Below are 20,297 nucleotides of genomic sequence, written 5' to 3' on the forward strand. Positions count from 1 at the left end.
GCAACAACAACCTCTACTCGTCTTTGTGAAAGAACGACGGCCCCTAGAGGAGCGAGAGCCAGCCCCAACAATCACGGGTTAAGTTCTTTTCCGGCCCCCCATTCATAAAAAAAAAAAAGAAAGAAAGGAAAAAAAAAAAAAAAGGAGCTCGGCGCATGCGCGCGCGGGGGTCTCTTGTGCCCACCCATTCATAGAATCGCGAACGGCGCGCGTGCGCACTGGCGCTCCTTTCCCTCCCATTCATAAAAAAGCCATTTTCCCAGGCAGTGGTTGCAACATCGCCGCGGAGGCTGCGAGAGAAGCTGACAGCGCGGAGCTGGCGCTGCCGAGCGCAGGAAGCCGTGCCGGTTCCTTCAGCCGGCGTCTGCGAGGACAGTGGTTTCTGACCCGCTCGGGTTAGGGGATTTTGCACAGACGTGAAGCGATGCTTGTGATCCTGCGGCTCCTCAAAGTAAGTCCCTGGCCGGTTTCGGAATCCGAAACTGATCCACGCCTGAGACGCGACTCCCCTTTGGGCTGGGGCAAATGGTGCGCTATTTCTAGGCGCGCCTCCGTGTTCCTCCCCTCTCCCTGCGCCTCCCTGAGTCGCTGCGGTGCGCCGCAGCTCCCGGGCGCCCTGGGCTGGGCTGGGTTGGGCTGGGCCGGCACGGCGCTGAGGGTATTCGCAGCCTGGCACCGGCGTTCCCACCCCAGGACCTTACCAAGCCCGGCTTTCCCCTACCCTGACTCGGAAGCCCCGTGCGTGCCCCGGGAGTTTGCCTCTGGCCTGGCCTCTTTCCTCCTGCTACCACCCGCCTCGGGCGCTGGAACGGGAGGCTCTGGGCTGCGTAAGGAGCCACCTTTTGAGTCCGGCGGGCGCCCTCGCCCTGGGCGGCTCGCCCACCCCGGGCTCGGTGCCCATGGTGCCAGCTCTGCCGTAGGTCTCCACAGCCCGCCGCAGCGGCCTATGCTCGACGTAGGCTTTTCTTTCCCCTTTCGGAGTCATGACGGACTGGCTTTTCTCCTCTTCTGCCTTTCCCCTCGATGGTCAGCGCTGGCGCTGGCCCGGGACTGGGCATTTCTGCTCCCTCTCTGTGGCGAGGCGGTGCCTCGCCGTCTGACCTTTGCTCTGCTGCCGCTTTTTAAGCTGTGCAACTGCTTTGCAGTGAGTTGCCTGTCCTTTCCCCGGTCTCTGCAGGGCCTGAGGCTCCTCGGCCGCCTCCAGCCTCCCCATCCCCGGGCACCGAGCTGTGCCAGGCCCCGGGGCCCCCAGGCCGCTCTGGGGCTGTAGATGCGTTTACATAACGCCGGGCGTGTGGTAGCTGGAGGAAGAGGTTGCGTGCGTAGGAGAGATAAGGCTCCTGCTTTGCCCCTTCCTTCTTGGTGGTACCAGCTTGACATCCCTCAAGAGAGAAGGATTGAGACGGTACGTGCTGAAAAAACCTGAACGCCGAGGCCGCGGGTCAGTGAAGGGGGGCGAGGGCGCGTTTGGCCAGCCAGGGCAGCTGGAGCTTGGCCATCACTGGGGCCAGGGTTGTGCCCAGTTCCCCCTCTATGCAGACGATCAAAAAGCAGTTAGACAGTAGCTGTTCTTGTGCAAGAAGACGGTTTCTCAATTCTCTTTGATTGGGGGCTGGGGGTTGTGGGTAGAGGAGGCAAGAGAGGCAGAAAATGGTTGCATGGCTTGGAAGTAATGGTTGCAACCAATGGGAGGAGAAGATACTGGGCTGGGGCGGGGTGGGGGGGGGTGGGGGGACTGGATGGTTGGGGATAGGGGACAGCTGAGATGGGCATCCATATTGCCAGGCCTGGAAGAGGGCAGGAGGCAGCCTTATGGCCTATGGAGGCTGTGGGAGCCCCCTCCCACCCCCACTCCAGCATGGTTGATGCTGAAAGGAAAGGTGTGGGTTCAGTGGAGTGGCCAGACCCAGGAGAGAAAGCCCTTCTTTCCTGCTTCCAAATCAGTGGCGTTGGTTCTCTCCAGTCTGGGGAGGGGCGCGAGCCAGTGCATGTCTGTCTGGCTAGCTGACGGAGGCTCCCCAGTCTTTCGGATGAGCCTCTCGGAATGACAGCGCTGGAAGCTCGAGGCCCGGAGCCTGTAGGAAGTATGGGTTTATCAATCTCTTAATGAGCTCGGTCTGGCCTGAGGCCCTACCCAATATTGCACTGGTGATTTCACAATGTTTAGAGTTCTTTGGAGCTTCACACGAATGGAGCATAAACATCTGAAATCTTCAGCTTTTATCCCCCTTTTCGTGTGTGGGTGTGGGGCAGACTAGGAAAGGGAGGGCTGCAATTGGTGGCCTCTCTCTCTCCCCCTCCCCCCCCCCGCCCACCCCCCTCCAGAATGGTGGGAAAGAAGTTGTAGACATGTCCTGTGTGAAATTGAATTTCCTCTTTCCCAGCCCTTGGGAGGGTCCTCACTTGCCAGCAGGCTCCAGCGAATCCTAATGTGAGCAGTGCACACACACTGACCCGCGGAGCTGCGTGGCCAGTACTGGGTGGGGGGCTTTTGGGAGAAGGATTTCTGAAATTGTGATGGACACATGTTGGTCAGCTGGGGAGAGGAACACTTGAAAGATATCTCTTGGTTATCTTCCTTTTTAGATTCCGAACTCGGGAGTCATCCCCTTTTTGTGGAGTGCAAATGCGCTCCTCATTCCCATGACCTTTTCCACATTAGCCTGTGAGATGGTAAGGTCCAAAGCTTTGGTTGGGCTTGGTGGGAGGAGGCGGGACACACAGAATGGGATGATTCCTGGCTAAAGCAGGGCAGAGAGTGCGGATGGGGGGACCATTTGGAGCTCTCATATCATTTTTGTTTCCAACCTTCCAGAATAGGTACACAGACGAGGCTCTTTGGAGTTGCACTTTCTGTCCAGGCCATACTCTTTACTCCACCACCACACACACACACACACACACACACCATTCTGGTAAACCCTACAGTGCAGTTTCACTGATTTGAATAACAAATAAAAGCAGCCTTTCAGTGCAAAATTTGGTAGTCAGTGACTTAAAAATTAAGGGTGGAGGGAGGGGGGAAACCATTAGCACTCCCCCCCCCCCCGGAAGTGGCCCTTGAGGGGTGCTTAATACTTCAGCATCTTATATGGGGATTTCTCTTCCAGTTCCTGACGCCGAAAGTCCTTTGATGTGACATCTTCCAGCCCCCAGTTCTGGGCCCCCACAAACCATCCATTTGTGTAGGTCTCCTGGGAGTTGGTCCCAAGGCGGCTTAGAAAGGAGCCCCCTCCCTCTCTTCAGAGGAGAAAACTCCACGTTCTCAGACAGTCAGGGCACTCAGGGCACTCAACTGGTTCTGAATCCACAGTGGGTCCCTACTGGTGTGGAGGTTTCCTTGTGAGGAAAATGCGGGCGGAAGGGTTCTTGCACAAACCCAGATCCAGCTGGAAATGTGGATCTAGGATACAGATAAAGGACGGAGAATGGCTGGCGTGGATAAGGTTCCATCCCTTGGCCAGCCCGGATCTCCTTGACAGAAGGGAAAGCAATGACTCATTGGGACAGATTTTTGCTTTTTCAAAAGAGCCAGAGAAAGAAGGTGATAGAGCAACATGCTGAAAACTGTTTTTACTCCTTCCAGACCGCGCTGGGGGCTGGGTCAGAGCAGATGGTGGCCAGGAAACCTGCTGAAGCTGCACCTTAGTCTCCCGTCTGCAGAATGGGGAGGAACCACTCCCTCGGGGCCAGGGTCAGCCGAGCAGCTAGCAAGTGTGCAGGCCTGGGCCTGTGCTATTTGTTACTACTGGGGCCCTGGGGGAAGGGGCCCCTTCCTTACACAGGAGGTGTGGGGTGTCGCATGATGTAAGAGGCGGCATATTCTTGGCGCTCTGGTCTGGGGCCACCCTGCAGATCCGGACAGCTGACAAGGCCGTGGATGTATCCGGGACATGTGGCTGGGCTTAAGACGCTTCACTGTTCAGCTGTGATCACGATTGTTCTTTCCAAGGACAGTCGTGGAGGAAGCAAGGGCACTGGGGAGGGGAGCACAGATGTGCTGGATCTGGTGGAGGAGGGAAGAGGCCCTTCGGGGGCAGGTGGCCATTTGCCGAAGAGTGGTTTCCCTTGTCAGGTAGCCTTTTTTTCTGGCTGGGTCATTTCCTGCCCCTTCCCAGGGGTGAGCTCAAGTCAATTATGCTATGTTCATCTGTTCCTGGAGGTGGTAAGATAAAATGATCTTGGTGTCAGCGGAGGGGGCCCTCCTGGAGGGGGGGCGGTCCTAGGTTTCTGCACACCCTCCCCCACCACACACACACTGATATGGGCCAATTGTTCCAGTGTTAACAGACTTCTTCTCGCCCCATTCTTCCCTGACTCTTGACTTCTAATCCCTCTTTAAGGGGATCTGAGCAGCCAACAGTTATGGGGGTAATAGATGGAAGCTGAAATTTGAGGCCAATTAGAATAGCCCGGAGCCAAAGTATAAGACCTCTCCCCCCACTCCTCCTGGCGCTGGGCCTTCACAGCTCAGCTGATTGGTTGGGGAAGAGGAAGAGAAGAGGGTTGGGAGCTGATAACTGGTGATGGGACCGAGTGATGAAAAGCAGCTGTTTTCTTTTGTGATTGTGGCCGGAGGTGAGCCTCCCAGTGCTGGCGCTGGAGTGGGAGGTGGCGGAGAGCAAGGATTCTCAGACAGACCCACCCAGCTGCCTATGATGCTTTTTTCTCTCTCAACCAGGCCGTTCTCAGCAAAGCTGCAGAGATGGTCTTCCTCAGTAGGATTTAGGGCAGCCAAGTCCCTGGGTTTCCTCCCCTTCCTCTTGAAAGTCTTTTTGAAGCCCTAAGTCATTATTTGGTTGGAACTTAATTAACTAAACTGGGATGTTGTCACAAAGAACCAAGCGATAGTGGTGGGCGGGCTCTCTGGCAGACGAGAGACCTTTTTTTCTGAGCTGTGAAAGGGTTAAACAACCTCCGCCGAAAGGACCTGCTGAGCCTGAATGGGCAGTGCAAAAGCTGCCCATTCATTCAGAGCCTCTTCCAGTTTGTCTCTAAGAGACCTGTAGTTTTCAAAGCCTTTTCCCAATATTTCCCAACGCCCCTCCCCAGGATAAGTCAAGGGGAAGGGGTGGGTGGGTGGTGCCAGGATGACATTCACCACGCTCTGCGGTTCCGGTACAAACAGCGGTGTCAGGCTCACAGACTGGCCACACTGCAAGTTATAGGGCTGTGTGCGCTGTGGGCTTTCCGATCTCCTGCCGGTTCAGTCTGCTAGGACTGTTTTCCTGGCTTCCTGTGTCCCTGGCTGCTCCTTCCTTTCCCCACAGCCTTAGGCCAGGAAGGCCAGGATGCACCCTCCACAAACAAACCCTAGGGACCCTTTCAGTTCAGCTTTACAGGCAGGAGGAGAGGGGATTCCCTCCCATCCCTGGGACTCCTTGGTGGTTGAGGGTCCTCCAGGTGAGACCATTGAACTTTAAAAAAAAAACGGGGGGGGGGGGTGTGCTGGGAGAGAAAGGCAGTGAGTGAGGTGGCAGAAGGGACAGCAAAGAAAACAGAATTGGAGGTGAAGGTAATCATTGAGCTCTGAGCCTCCTTTTCATGGCAGATTTCAAACCCCCAGCCTCCACTTGCCACACTGAAAATCCCCCCCTGCCTGGGGGCCAGGGTCATGTCAGCCCCACTCTGGCTTCCTTTCCCTGCTGGCTTGGTTAAGAGCCCGCTGATGGCCTGGTGTCATTCCCTGGTGGCAGCCTGAGCAGGCTGGTCGAGTTCATGGCTGTGAAAACGATTGGCGCTTTCGTGCTTTTCCATGAATGACCAGAAGTTACTGTAAGTCAGGGCTGAGGTTGCAATGTCTGGAGCTTCTGCTCTTGGGGGTTGAGCCTCCGTCCCTGATCCCTTGCCAGCGCTAGGACCCTTTTTTCTTCTACTTCTTCCTCAGCAAAATGGGTGTTATCCTCCAAGGTGATGGTGAGGATTAAGTGGGAAAATCATCGAGGGCTTATCACAGAGCCTAACACCAAGAAATGTTTCATAAGTATTAGCTGCTTCCTTAATTATTATTGTCATTAGAAGGTTGGAGTGGAGTGAAAGTTTTCTTTCCTCGTGCTAATCCATAAGCCCACCCCCTAAAACCTGATAGAGGTGCTTCTCGGTCTCAGTGGAGGGCTGGCTTTGTTTCTCGGTCCACAGTCTTCCAAGTTGGCCATCAGTCTTCCCAACAGCCTAAATGAGGCAAAGCCTCCTCTCCTATTTATATTATAAATCTCTTCCTTCCTTGCAGGGGAAGCAGAGTACATATTAAACTGCACTTAAGTTCATCAGCATCAGCGCTGCTTAGACTCTGGAGGGTGGGTGTGTCCTGGGAGCAGAGATTGATCTTCTAACCAATGGAGGATTGTGTGTGTGTGTGTGTGTGTGTGTGTGTGTGTGTGTGTGACTTCATTTAGCTGTGCTGAGGGGTTTATCTAACTGGCAGTTCCGGAAGTGGTTTTTCTTTGTCAGCCAAATGAATTCAGCCCCCTGTGGAGGGTCCCTGCTAATGGGGAGGGGAGGCCCTGAAGCCTGAGAAGGTCTGAGCCCCAGCTTCTTAGCCAGCAGCTAGTTTTTGCTGAGCTAGCTAGTGGCCAGAAGGAATCTATAACTGGGTTAGGATAGGAAAGTTACGTTTAATTTTTTTAAATTAGGAAAAATATTTTGTTTTTTCAATTACAGTTAGTTTCAGGTGTACAGCATAGTGATTAAACATTTGTGTACCTTACAAAATGATCACCCTGGTAAGTCTGGTACCACCTGACACCATATATAGTCATTACAATATCATTTACTATCTTCCCTATGCCATACTTCACATTCCTGGGATTGTTCTTGTAACTGACAGTTTATACTTTTAAATCTCCCTTTTTTCTTTTTATTTATTTATTTATTTATTTATTTATTTTAAATATATTTTTATTGATTTTGTACAGAGAGGAAAGGAGAGAGATAGAGAGTTAGATGAGAGTCATCGATCAGCTGCCTCTTGCACACCCCCTACTGGGGATATGCCCACAACCAAGGTACATGCCCTTGACCGGAATCGAACCTGGGACCCTTCAGTCCCCAAGCCGACGCTCTGTCCATTGAGCCAAACTGGTCGTGGCTAAGTCTCCCTTTTTTCAGACAACCTCCCTTCCATCTGGTAACTGTCAATTTGTTCTCTGAATATTGAGTTTTTGTTGTGGTGGTGTTTTTTTTTGTTTTTGTTTTTTTGTTTTTGGTTTTTTCATTTATTTTGGTGGGGTTTTTTTTAAGTTTCTGTTTTTTTGTTTTTTAGATTCCACATGTAAATGAAATCATATGGTATCTGTTTTAGTCTGACTTATTTCACTTACACCTTCTAGGTCCATCCAGGTTGTCACAAATTTAAGATTTCATTTTTATGGCTGAGTAATATTCCACTGTACATATATGTACCATATCTTTATCCATTTGTCTGTCAATGAACATTGAGGTTGCTTCCATATCTTGGCTTTTGTAAATAATGCTGCAGTGACTATAGGGGTGCGCATGTCTTTTTGAAAACTAGTGTTGTGGGTTTCAGGGAGGATGCGTTTTAGAATATGCCTGCTGGAGCCATCTTGCATACAGTCTGTCCCAAGAGAGCTGAGTCATTGTGGACCAGGCTCCACCTCCATGTCTGGCCCTAAATGCAGGCCCAGATGCTGGCAGCTGCCTCTGGAAGGTGATGGGAGCCTTCTAAAGGCCAATATGCCCATTCCCTGCAGGCCCTGTTCTCATCCTGGCTTTCTGGTGGGACTTTTCCATGGGACTTTTTCAGTGAATCTGTCTTCTGATTGCAGACAGAGCCTGTTAAAATCTCTGAGCATTGCTCGTGCCTTTTGCTTTATCTGCAGAAATTTGTGTGTGTGTATGTTTAAAATGTATTTTTATTGATTTCAGAGACAAAGGGAGAGAGAAACATCAATGATGAGAGAGAATTATTGATTGGCTACCTCCTGCATGGGATCGAGCCTGCAACCTGACCAAAATCGAACCCGGGACCCTCAGTCCGCAGGCCAACGCTCTCCACTAAGCCAAACCAGCTAGAGCAGGAAAATGGTTGTTTTTAAAAACCACAGGACTAGAACTGGGGAAAGGAGAGTGAATTATCTGCTTGGGGGAGGACGTACCCCTCCTTCCCATAGCATGGCAAGTCCCAATCCAGTCCTAAGAGACAAAAGCCCAACGACATGGGGCAATACAGCCTTCAAGCCACCACTGACATTTTATTTTGTTGGCAGGACCCTGAGTCTTCACGACCTTCTGGAATAAGGGAATCGAGTTGTCTTTGTCTGGGGTGGAGGGTTCTAGCTGAGGCACCTCTTAGTTGGCTCCAGACAGTCTTACCCTGTGCCCCTGTCAGCCTTTTCCATTCTTAACCTCATCACCCTTTCCTCCAAGCGAAGGACATGGGGCTCTTCTGTTGATCCCAAACCTATTTGTTCTACAATAGATGCAAAGCTTTGGGACCCTTGCAAAAGGGTACGTGGGCTGAGGTAGCATTCCCTGAAGTTCCTCCTCCCCCACGGCCAGCCTGATCCTTGGAAAACTCTCCATCGATGCTTATTTGCCATCCCCCACATCCAGCCCTGACCACAGGAGGCCGCCTTGGCAAAGGACTATGTGGTGGCAGACCTGCCAGACACTCAGGGCTAACTGTCATGAGGACGTCTTCCATTTGAAGATGATGCTCTCTTTTCATCTGGAGAGAACACGAAGGCAGGAAGCAGGCAGGCTTTCCAACACGGGAGAAGCCATGCACAGAAATACCAGCGTCTTTTACGTAGGTAGACCGTGGGAGCTGAGCCAGCAGTTCATGCCCCATGCGGATGGGAAGGATCAGTGGAACGCTGAACCTTGTAGAAAAGGTCTCCTCCCCGCCCCGCCCCCCTTGCATTTAGCAGTACAGATGATGTACAGATGAGAAACCTGTGGGTCAGCTCCCTTTCATCCCAACCCCTCTGTGAACTTTGCATCTAGGATAGCTCTCTATTTCCGGTGGGCTGGAAAGCATCTAAGGAAGCCCTTCCCCAACCGGTTAACCATTGCTGATCAAACCATTGTTTCCAAGAAGGGGAAATACAATGCTGCTGAGTTGCCCTGAATGCCTTTTCTTATTTCCTCTTCATTCCTTACTATAGACATTGAGAAGTATGGATGAGTCATCCGGGCAAAGGTGTCATTCTCCTGTAATTGGAATATTGCGATGGACCGACTGGGTCCCAAGTCTGAAGCCGTTGGGGAAGTGGAAACCTATTCATCCACATCCCCTCTAAGGCATCACCTTTGAGAGAAGATGAACCTAACAGCTGAGGCGCAGGATCTGCTCTCCTAATTAGAACATCATTAGCATCATGAAAAAGCATTTCCCGAAACCTACCCGTAACACATTACTCCAGTGCCCCCCCCCCCCTTTTTTTTAAGATGATTATATCTCCCTTCTCTCCGCACACCCTGTTTTGTCTCCCACCCCCAGTGGAATCTTCCCAGAGTCTAGTCTTTCTCTTGGATTCCAAATCATGTCCCCTTTGGGCAGAGGTCTTGGCCTTCTGCTGCTATTTCTTTAAATTGATCTCCAGCCGAATTCCGAACGTAAAGGTCAGCAGGCGAGGAAATGGCACTTCTAATAGAAAACAATGTGCACTTTCTAAATTTGAACCAAGCCGTTTCCGCTCTTTGATTTAAGTGACTTCCTGGGGTTCTGTGTCAGGCACTGCAGTTGAATCTCTGGCAGGATTCCAACTTAAAATTGCACTCTCTCGGTGAAATTAGAAACTGATCCAGGCTTGGCTTAGCTATTCTAGTAAATAGCATTTAGGCTGAATGTTCAGCTCAGCACTTGGAAAATGGGTGATGCGAGTGCCCCCGGAGAGGATTTCCCATCCACGTTGTCAGAAGCTCACCTACCCCTGGCTTATGAGCTGCTGGAAGGTTGCCGCTCTTAGAAGTGCTGGTAATAAGTTAATATCCTGGACGTGCGGGCATCAGATACGGCCCTTCCTTCTCTTGTGACTCTGAAAGAAAGGCCTGTGTTTATCCAGCTGATAAACTTGATGGGAGCACACAGGGGCTGTCTCGTGGTCACCACATCCTCAGCACAATGCTTGGCGCGCTATGCGTACTGGCGTTCAGGAAATCCACGCCGTTGCTCTCGGGGATGGGGATAAGTTACAGAGCACTTGCCAGGCAAGATGTTAGGTCCACGTTCTCATTTAATCCTCACAGGAACCCGTTTTACAGCTGGCAAAACTAAGGCACAGAGGTCAAAGAACCTCATTCATGGCAACACTGTTAGGCACAGAAGAGAGGATTCAAACTGGGAGATCTGATTCCATAGCCTGTGTTTATCACCACTGAGCCATCTGTCTTAAATGAGGAGCATGGTTCGCAAGGACCACGGGAATGAACTCGGGTTTGCTTCCTGGTTCTGCTACTTAGTCGTTTTGTGTAACTATGGACTAATTAGTTTGAACATTAGTTTCCTGGGACTAGAAAAGGAATAACAGTCAGTGACTTGATATTTACACTGCTTGTTAAGAGCTAAATAAGTGTAATTCCTACCACTTAACCATGACTGTTGTCATTATTTTTAAAAATATATATTTAATTGACTTTTTTACAGAGAGGAAGGGAGAGGGATAGAGTTAGAAACATCCATGAGAGAGAAACATCGATCAGCTGCCTCCTGCACACTCCCCACTGGGGATGTGCCTGCAATCAAGGTACATGCCATTGACCGGAATCGAACCTGGGACCCTTGAGCCCAAAGGCCAATGCTCTATCCACTGAGCCAAATTGGTTAGGGCATGTTGTCATTATTAATTAGCCTTAATTCTGGAGAACCCACCCAAGGAAACCAGTTGCCATTTCGTTTTGGCTCCCAAGCACCTAATGGGGGATGAGGGTACTAACAGGCCAAACACTGACGCCTGGAATTCATTCTCTCTTCCTCCCCCACCCCCAGGGCACCTAGAAGCCTGCTTCTCAGTGCTGCCCAGGACCTCCAGCCCCATGGAGCCCCCGATCCCACAGGCCGCCCCCTTGACTCCCAGCTCAGTCATGGTCCAGCCCCTTCTCGACAGCCGCGTGCCCCACAGCCGGCTCCAGCACCCGCTCACCATCCTCCCCATCGACCAGATGAAGACCAGCCATGTGGAGAACGACTACATCGACAATCCCAGCCTGGCGCCCCCCGCCGGCCCCAAGCGGACCCGGGCGGGGGCCCCGGAGCCGGCCTCCACGCCTGCGCGCTGTGACCAGGACGTCACACACCACTGGATCTCCTTCAGCGGCCGCCCCAGCTCCGTGAGCAGCAGCAGCAGCACGTCCTCCGACCAGCGGCTCCTCGACCACATGGCGCCGCCCCCCGTGGCCGACCAGGCCTCCCCGAGGGCCGTGCGCATCCAGCCCAAGGCCATCCACTGCAAGCCGCTGGACCTCAAGGGCCCGGCGGCGCCCCCGGAGCTGGACAAGCACTTCCTGCTGTGCGAGGCCTGCGGCAAGTGCAAGTGCAAGGAGTGCGCCGCGCCCCGGACGCTGCCCTCCTGCTGGGTCTGCAACCAGGAGTGCCTGTGCTCCGCGCAGACCCTGGTCAACTACGGCACCTGCATGTGCCTGGTGCAGGGCGTCTTTTACCACTGCACCAACGAGGACGACGAGGGCTCCTGCGCCGACCACCCCTGCTCCTGCTCCCGCTCCAACTGCTGCGCCCGCTGGTCCTTCATGGGCGCCCTGTCCCTGGTGCTGCCCTGCCTGCTCTGCTACCTGCCCGCCACGGGCTGCGTGAAGCTGGCCCAACGCGGCTACGACCGCCTGCGCCGGCCCGGCTGCCGCTGCAAGCACACGAACAGCGTCATCTGTAAGGCGGCCGCCCCGGGTGACGCCCAGGCCGGCAGGCCCGACAAGCCTTTCTGACGTCAGGGCCCAAGCCGCCCCCTGCGCTCCCCTGGGAACCGGGTTCCCTCCTGACACCTGAGAAGACTGCAGCAGCGAGGCCAGAGGTTCTGTTCTGGCCGCAGAGGTGACCTTGCCAGGCTGCCACCCCAGCTTCGGAAGAAAACAGAGACCCCACCCCCCACTGTCTTCCTTCCCCAAGAGGAAGAAGTGGCACTTTGGGGTGGTTTTGCAGGTCCTGGAACTTTGTGTGAAACCGACAGTGGCAGGGGCATGGTGTGCTTTGCAAGGGGGGGGAAGGAGGGGAGGATTTTTCTTTTCCAGAAGACAGATGTGGCCACATAGCCGGAAGTTGCAGCTGCTTGACTGCCTTCCCAGTTCTCCCTCCTCCCTTCCTCCCTTACCCCCCTCTTTCTTTTTAGCTGCCTGGGAGGGACCGGGAACAGTGGCCAGGGGACCTCTGAAGACAACCATGGAGTCTTGATGGCTGTGTCTTTTCTCCTTCCCGGCCCCACGGCTCACCTGGCATCCTGGGGAAGGTGTAGGCCCCGGCTGGCAGTCCTGTTGTATATACACGCGGGAGCCCTCGAGAAGAGAAGACGGCCAGCGAGTCCAGGCCTCGCTCCTCTCGCTTTCTCCGGAGCCACGGATGGACTCAGGAGCGGCTACGCAGAGCACCTCTCCCTCCCAGCTCCATCGCCCATGGGGTTGTTGCGCTCTTAACACCGTCCTCCGGTTCTTGCTGAGTCACAGGCTCGCTTGCCTGCTTCTTGTCCTGAGCTCTCTCCACCCAGATCCTTCCCAGAAACTTGATGGGTCGAGAAGCCCAGGGCGGCAAACGCAAGACCAAATATCACTTTGCCAATGAGTCTGAGGCTGTGGCCTCCGGGCCCAGTCGTTGTGCTTTTATAGAATAATTAAACCAGATGCTAACGGTGTTTTAGGAAACAATAAACACTTGCTTCCTTTTGGGCCACCCCCAGGAAGGGCTGATTTCAAAATGGGGGGTGAGGGGAGCGAGCCACCTTAAAAAACACAAACCCCCGCCCCACCAAGAAGAGGATTTTAACAGCAAAGAAGAGGAGGCAGCACCTCGCGTTGACGGGGGGAGGACAGTGGAGCCAAGATGGGTGCCGGTTTCTTCTCTTCCGATTCTGCTGCTTGCTGTCATAGCCTTTTATGTACAGTGATGTGTCAGTATCTCTCATGTAAATAGACGGCTGATGGGAAGAGTCTATTTTCGTGTCAGGAAGCCCTGGTGGGGGAGTCGGAGGAAGGCAGGTGGGGGAGAGTTTCTCCAGGGGCTTCTCGGGGTTGAGCCCTGCTTCCGTGCATGGCCCCGCCCCCGCTCCCAGCAGCCCCCCAAAGACGTAGCAACTCTTTCTCTCAAGGTGCTAAAGAACTCGGAGAGTGCAGCACGTCCAGTGGGTAGGTACTTGTTGCATGCAGACGCCGTCGTGTCTGGTCCTTCTCCCTCGTGTTGTGCAGGGTTCTTGCTTCATGTGGTATTTTGTGTCCCCCTCCCCCCTCCTCCTCTCTACCCCATAAGAGGAAGTGGCCTGGGTCAGAAAAGCCACCCCAGGCGAAATTGGAAGAGCAGTAGCATTTCCACTTTGTCCTGGAGGAACACCTATGCCTCCAGGAAGGATGCGAGGAGGCAGGTAGCTGTGACTGGGTGCACCCAGCGCTTCTCAAGAACAACCCCCACTCCCTCCCCCCCCCCCCCCCCCCCTGCCCTGGACTGAAGACTAGTAGTAACATCTTATGATTTAGAATAAGTTAATTGTAACCATAGGTATTTATTGATGGGAGGAAAGGAGGGGAGGGTCTTATTATTTTTTAAAAGGCTTTATTTATATAATATTTGCTAGCTTGTAAAAGGCAAACAGGAAATACTGCATCTGAAGTTTTCTATGGCTGGTTCACGTAGCTACCCTTTGCCACAGTCGTTGATGGATGTGTGATTGTTCTTGCACAAATGGAGGGAACGGTAGGAAGGAAAAAACACATTCAGCCAACCACTTACGCTAATTGAATGTATCAGTCGTGTACTGAAGGGACTGGAGAGGTTTTCCTCAGAAGAGGTTACCCCTAAACCCAGGGGGCACACCTCCACTTTTGGGGGGGCCTCGGAGCTTTCCCAGAGCCCTTCCCTCCGATGTCTCCATGGGGAACTTGACCTGGTGGCAAGTTGCACTTTGGTGATGGTGTTCTACACACCCATTCTGTGGAGAATTGATTTGTATAAGCTGTGTATACACACACACACACACCTACCCCACCCACCCTCTGTCTATACAGACCCTGTTTCTGGCAAACGGCCTCCTTGAACCCTGACTTTTTGTGTACATAGTTGTAAACACGGATTTTTCGGGATTTTGGATTTCTTTTTCCCTTTTTCTCCTTCCGGTTTCGGCTTGTCCCTTTTAGTTTGCATTTAGCCTGCTAGGTGGATGTCTGCAGAGCTCTCGGTGTCCTGTGTGCTCGTGGGTGGAGGGAAGGAGTGGACAGCCCGGCCCCCTGCCCAGCTCTGTTGCACCGCAGTCCCTCAGCATGTTTTTTCTCGGCTTCTTGGAAAAACAGACACAAGAAAACTGGCTTGCTGTGGACCAGTCGGGGGCCACCAAGGACCCAGCTCTCAGTAATAGGACATTTCTGGGCCACTCTGGCTGGTCATGTTTCCTGTCACCCACGGCTTCCTTGGCTGGATCAGTCCTCGTCTTGACCTCTTTTGAGAAATGCCAGCTAATTTCCACGTCTCTTCAACCTGGAGTGGGTGGTGGTTCTGCCTGGAGTGGGATGGCACGAGCCTGGGTCCAGGACACTTGTCCTAGGGGCCTTGGTGCTCCCCGCACCCCAAGGGCGGCTTGTGGAAGCCCAACGCTCCAGCAAGCGCCCTGCCAATGGTTTGGGACAGCGAAGCCCTCTCACGTCCATGACTGCACAGCCACGGCTTCGACAGCTGGAAGGAGGCAGAGACCCGTTCCTCCTGACAGATGACCGCTCACCTGTCCTTTCGGCGTCCTGAAGTCTGTGTGGGCCCGCGCTGTGCATGGCGTGAGACCTAGACAGACAATGACTTGTCCAAGGCTGCACAGCATGGCGAGTGTTGGTTGGGACCAGCACCCAGAACCTTGTCACCTTGAAGCTTCATGTTCCCCCCATGCTGCCCCAGGAGATACCCAGTGGGTGTGGGCAGCACCCCTTCGCACTGTACAATTCAGTCCCCCAGGGCGTCCTGCCCGCATCCCCAGCCTTCCGGCTCATGCCTTCGGTGAGCGTTTTCATGCCCTGCTTACTGTGACAGTTGGTGACCATTCCTGCGCTGCCATTCTCGCTGTGGGTAACTCCCGTGTGGTGTCTGATCTCGCTTTCGCTTCTCACTGCCGCAGTTCGGTTTCCTGTTACAAACGGGAAAGCTGTCCGAGGTTCCCATCCCACCGCACTTCCGACATATCCCTCCCCCCCTCACTGTAGCCCCTTCTCACCCCACAACGTTACCACAGAAGGTCCCCTTTGTATAGAATATTTATTTTGAAGCTCTATTTTAATAGTATTTATTTTAGAAAGTCTACTATTGTAAGAGTTCTTCTGTTTGTGAAGAAAAAAACAAGTTAAAACTGAATGTACTGATTTAGAAAATATATATAAATATATATTGTTAAATATACACAGGACTGTTGTTTTCTCGTGTGTTTGTATGTTCACGCCCCTGCACCTCACCCAGTGAGGCCCCGTGTTTATCAAAGCACTCGCCCAATGGGACTGCCGCCCCCCCCCCCCCCCAGCTCTGGCAGAATAAAGGGGTCCTGGCTGGGCAATCCCTCACACCCTTGGAGGAAGCTTCTCTTGCTGAGGAGGCTGAACCCTGCCAGGTGCTGCTAATTCCTCCTCTGGGGAGCCCTCCCCCACGGACGAGTATTTGTAACAGATGGACAGCAAAATTCAAAGTACCGTTTCCCCAAAAATAAGACAGTTTTTTTTTTAAATATATATTGTATTTTATTGATTTTGTACAGAGAGGAAGGGAGAGTTAGAAACATCGATGAGTCATCGATCAGCTGCCTCCTGCACACCCCCCACTGAGGATATGCCCGCAACCAAGGCACATGCCCCCGACTGGAATCGAACCCAGGACCTTTCAGCCCCCAAGCCGACACTCTACCCGTTGAGCCAAACCGGTCTCAGCAAGACAGTGTCTTATATTTTTTGATCCCAAAGATCTTATTTTAGGTCTTATTTTCAGGGGATGTCTTATTTTTCCATGAAGAAGAATACGGTACACATTTGTTGTTAAATGAAAATAAAGGAAATTTATTGCCTGTTTACAGTACGGTAGTACGGTAGTTGTCAACACAAACCAGACAAACTGAATCCTACAGTATCAAGAATTTACTCATTTATTCAATGACAATCATGTCATCTTCTGGAACATCATCATAACAATCCAATTCCTGAATTTCCTGGTGAATTTCTTATGACTCCATTTCTTCCAGAATCAGTAGACCAAATCTCTCATGTTCAGCCTAGGGGGGCCTTATTTTGGGGGGGATGCCTTATATTTCACTCAGAAGGAAACCTGTAAGTAGGTCTTGTTTTCGGAGGATGTCTTATTTTTGGGGAAACACGGTAGGAAGTGGTGGAGGTGGGGAAGGATGGCCTGCCCTACCCAGTTTACAAAAATACTGCGGCTTGTATGCCCTGGTGCCCCCCAAATAGATGTTCATGCGCACACATGCTGTAATAAGACAAACAGAAAGGCCCTTGGCAGTTTTCTTGATATTGAACAAAATATGTCATTCTGACCTCTAACTCCATCCATCCATTGAATATCTTGCCTTTGTGCCCTCCTAATGCACTCTCCATCGGCTTCCCCGCTACCCTGCACCCCCAGATATACTCAAACCTGGCAGAGGCCCCGTCCCTTCTGAGAGTATGTGGCTGGGGGAACTTTTTTCATCACTTTCATTCATATGCCAATCACAATGAAAGTTTGGCTTTTATTTTGAACAAGTGAACGCACGCCTCTTGTTTTCTGAATGAAAAGGAACTGAGCAGTAAATACTTTTTTTTTTTTTTTTTTAAACCAATAAGTGGGGTCAGACAACTAACAATGGGGAGTGGAGGGAGAGAGGAGGTCAGGAGCCCTGAGTCCAGTTCTTTGCCTCTCTGAGGTCACCAGTTAGGGTGTCTTCCAGTTCTTTGTGAAAGCCTTGGGTTCCTCTCCGAGACATCCGCGCCCAATTCCAAGGATCCCCTGGCCACTGCCCAGGAAGGCACAAAGGATGTTCTTCCTCGATGTGGCCTCAGAATAAAGATTGGGGGCCGGCCTCCCTCCGGGCCAGACCACGTGGCTTGTCCCATTCCCATAGAAAGGAGGAAGGGTCATTAGTGAGTGTGTGGATACCTCGCTTTGCTGACCAGGTAAGTAACTGGCACCTAGAGATGCTTTTTTTAATTGGCTCAGCTCCAATCACAGGTAACCCTTTTTAGAAAGTTTGCCTTACAGCTCTCTGTAAACAATACCTGCTGTGGCTAACTGAAAGAAATTGGAAGAGGATTTTTGCTTTTATGGAAAAAAAGGTAAAAAGTGAATAGAAGAGTGCTCGGCATTTGTTTTGTAGTGATCTGATAGAAGCGGCCTGTGCCCTGAGCAGCGGGAGAAGGATGGAGCTAGAGTGGGGCCATCAAGCTTCCCCAGGAACTACAGTCAGTATCTCAGCATTATGTTGCCTTAGCTTTTAAAAAATCCTCACCCAAGCCAGTATCAAGAGAAAAGGAGTGAGGCTAATTTTTCCATTGATTTTTTTTTGTTTGTTTGTTTTTAGAGAGTGGAAGGGGGAAGGTAAGGGAGAGAGAAAAACATCTATTGGTTACCTCTCACACAAGTCCAGACAGGATGCGGGATCAAGCCTGCAACTGAGATACATGCCCTCGACTGGGAATCAAACCTGCAAGAAAGACCCTTTGGTCCAACGGCCAACATTCTAACCACTGAGCAGACTGGCCAGGGCAAGTTGCCAAAGCTTTGAGTATCTGTACTTTACCTTGGTTTGTTGTGTGCATCATCAGTAAGATGTGTCCCGAGGTATTAGAAAAGTCTACGAGAGCACCCAAGAGTGTTACACTTGCAGTAAAACTAGACATAAGTACGCATATTTGGCCTGATTTGGTAGGTTATATTTTGGGGCTGAGAATGCTCAAATTTTTTTCTATATAAATTAATGGTAATTGCTTCATGTCTTTATGCCATTTTGGCTAACGAAGGGATTCCTACACTAGGATAGAGTGGGAAACCACTGAAGACCAGGCTTTCATTCAGCCTTGGGTGTCCTGATGAGTAGGTGCCTCTGGTTTTACTTTGTTTCTAGTGTTTGGAGGTTAAAAATAACAGAAACCTATGCAGGGTGATGGGTGCTTAAGGATCTCACCCGTCCAAACGCTCTGGGGAAATGGGAGCTGAGTGAATGTGTGCTTATTTAGAGAAGAAAAAAAAATCAGTATCCCGAGAACATTCCACATATTGCCTTCCTGTCGCTCCTGGACTGGCCAGTGCCTCTCCGCTCCGGTTATGAAATAGCTTTTGGGTGATGACAGAGGTTAGCCTTTGTGGAGCAGCTTCCTTTTGCCAGGTTCTGAACACACGTGTCAGATACCATTATGCCCTCTTAGAGGTGCAGAAACAAGTCCAGAGAAGTTGTCCCATGCCTAATACATGGTGGAGGGCTGGGCCGGAAAAACGGTGCTGAAGGTTTTAGCATTGCAATTTGGGGAAGAAGCATAGGATGGACTAACATGACTCCCCAGTGATTGGATTTAAAATAACGAGGAAGCAGAAATCAAAGCTCTCCACATCCACAACCTATAAAGGGCACTACAAACCTGGCGCTTATCCCACAAAGAAAGGATAGTTGGAGAGGTGGGGGGGTGGGGGTGGGGGGTCCCAGCTTAATGGCAAGCAATGAGAACCTCCTAGCAACTCTGTCATCTGGCCAGGAGGCCCCAAGCACTCCTGCCGCTCCCCAGCCGGCCCCTTCAGCCTGCTGAACCTGCGACTTGAAATGAGCTCAACTTTCCAAAGAACATTTGTGAACTAATCAAATGAAGCCCGGCAGACAGCTCTGTGCTGGAGGTGTGTGCCAGATGAAAGCCGAGAGGACATTTTTAAGAGCCTTAAGTTTATTCATCGGAACTTTAATAAAACAATATGTCCATGGCCTAGGGCAGGTATAATTTTCATAATTTATGGGTCTCTGAGACAGGAAGAGAGCTCAGGGTTTTATTGTGTTTTGCACGATAAATGGCATTCCAATTGTCTACATGATGTTCTTTAAGGACTCTCGTCTGGCAGGAACACAGGCCTTCTGGAGCCCACCTGGGCCTCCAGGCCCAAGGCAAGGGATAATTATGAATACATCTGTATCTGTTAAGCAGGAGATGATTGAAAAACTCCCTCGCTTCCTTCTGTCATTAGGAGACACTTCCTATGCCGACACCTATACTAACATTTAACTGATGCGAGGTTTGGAACCCTCCCTGTTCCCTTCTCTCCCACCTTCTCCCTCAGGTCTGGTCTCTTTCTTTCCTGAACCTGAAGGGATTCCAGTAATGGACTGGCTGCCTTCCCATTGGGCATAGTGAGGGGGAGGGAGTGGCTTCAGACCCTGAACAACAACAAAAAAAATCCATCATCCATAAAGCAAGAGAACAGATGAAGTTCTAAGTGGTGCTCTAATTGAAATCAATCGTTGGAATACCTGCCGTCTTCGAGGAACCCTTCCCGGAGTATCAGAGGTCAAGTGCTTTATGAAATCATTACCAAAGCTGCGGCTTGTAAATACTCTGCATTATCATTTACAATCTTGAAAACCACCGAAGTAGGTTGGTAGGATCAACCTCATTTCACAGATGAGGAGGAAGCAGATTCAGAGAGGTTCAGTCACTTGCCTGAGGCCACACAGCTGATGAGTGGTATTGACTGGGAGGCCCACATAAAGCTTGCACTGCATGCTAAGGTCCTATTCTAACTTTCAGACCCCATTCAAGAATTTCTTCCCCTGGGGTGCTTTCCTGAGCCCCCCAGGAAGAGGTTTTCTTGCCACCTGTGATCCTCTAGAAGTCAGTAGAATAGATGGTCTTTAACCAAGATTACATAGACTAATCGAGACAACTTGAGAGAGCGCCGAATCCTAATCACTAGACCACCAGGGAGCGACTGAGACAGAACTTGAATCCAGGTCTAACCACCACACCACAACACCCTGTATAAAGTAAAATATTGAGGCCCCATTCTCAAACTGATCTCAAGAAGGGTCTTCCATTACCACACAACACTGCTCTTGACCAGCCTGCCTGATTTCCTTCACACTCAAGATTGCTTCCCCAGATCCATGGAATTGATAGGTGTGGTGGTCAGG

The 20,297-nt window shown here is 51.5% G+C and overlaps 1 protein-coding gene across 2 annotated transcripts; it reads left to right on the forward strand.

The window, feature by feature from the left end:
- The first annotated feature begins 244 nt into the window (after positions 1-244).
- On the forward strand, positions 245-15,550 carry SPRY4 (sprouty RTK signaling antagonist 4). Of its 2 annotated transcripts, none has more exons than XM_036424204.2 (2): positions 245-451; positions 10,952-15,550. In XM_036424204.2, exon 2 carries the CDS (start codon positions 10,999-11,001, stop codon positions 11,899-11,901), a length of 903 nt encoding a protein of 300 aa, XP_036280097.1. In that variant the 5' UTR covers positions 245-451; positions 10,952-10,998; the 3' UTR covers positions 11,902-15,550. The 2 variants fall into 2 exon arrangements, with proteins under 2 accessions (XP_036280097.1, XP_036280098.1); XM_036424205.2 differs by lacking the exon at positions 245-451 and adding an exon at positions 1,248-1,405.
- The last annotated feature ends 4,747 nt before the right edge of the window (positions 15,551-20,297 follow it).

This window comes from Pipistrellus kuhlii, unplaced genomic scaffold (assembly GCF_014108245.1).
Source record: "Pipistrellus kuhlii isolate mPipKuh1 unplaced genomic scaffold, mPipKuh1.p scaffold_m20_p_8, whole genome shotgun sequence".
Taxonomy (NCBI): Eukaryota; Metazoa; Chordata; class Mammalia; order Chiroptera; family Vespertilionidae; genus Pipistrellus; species Pipistrellus kuhlii.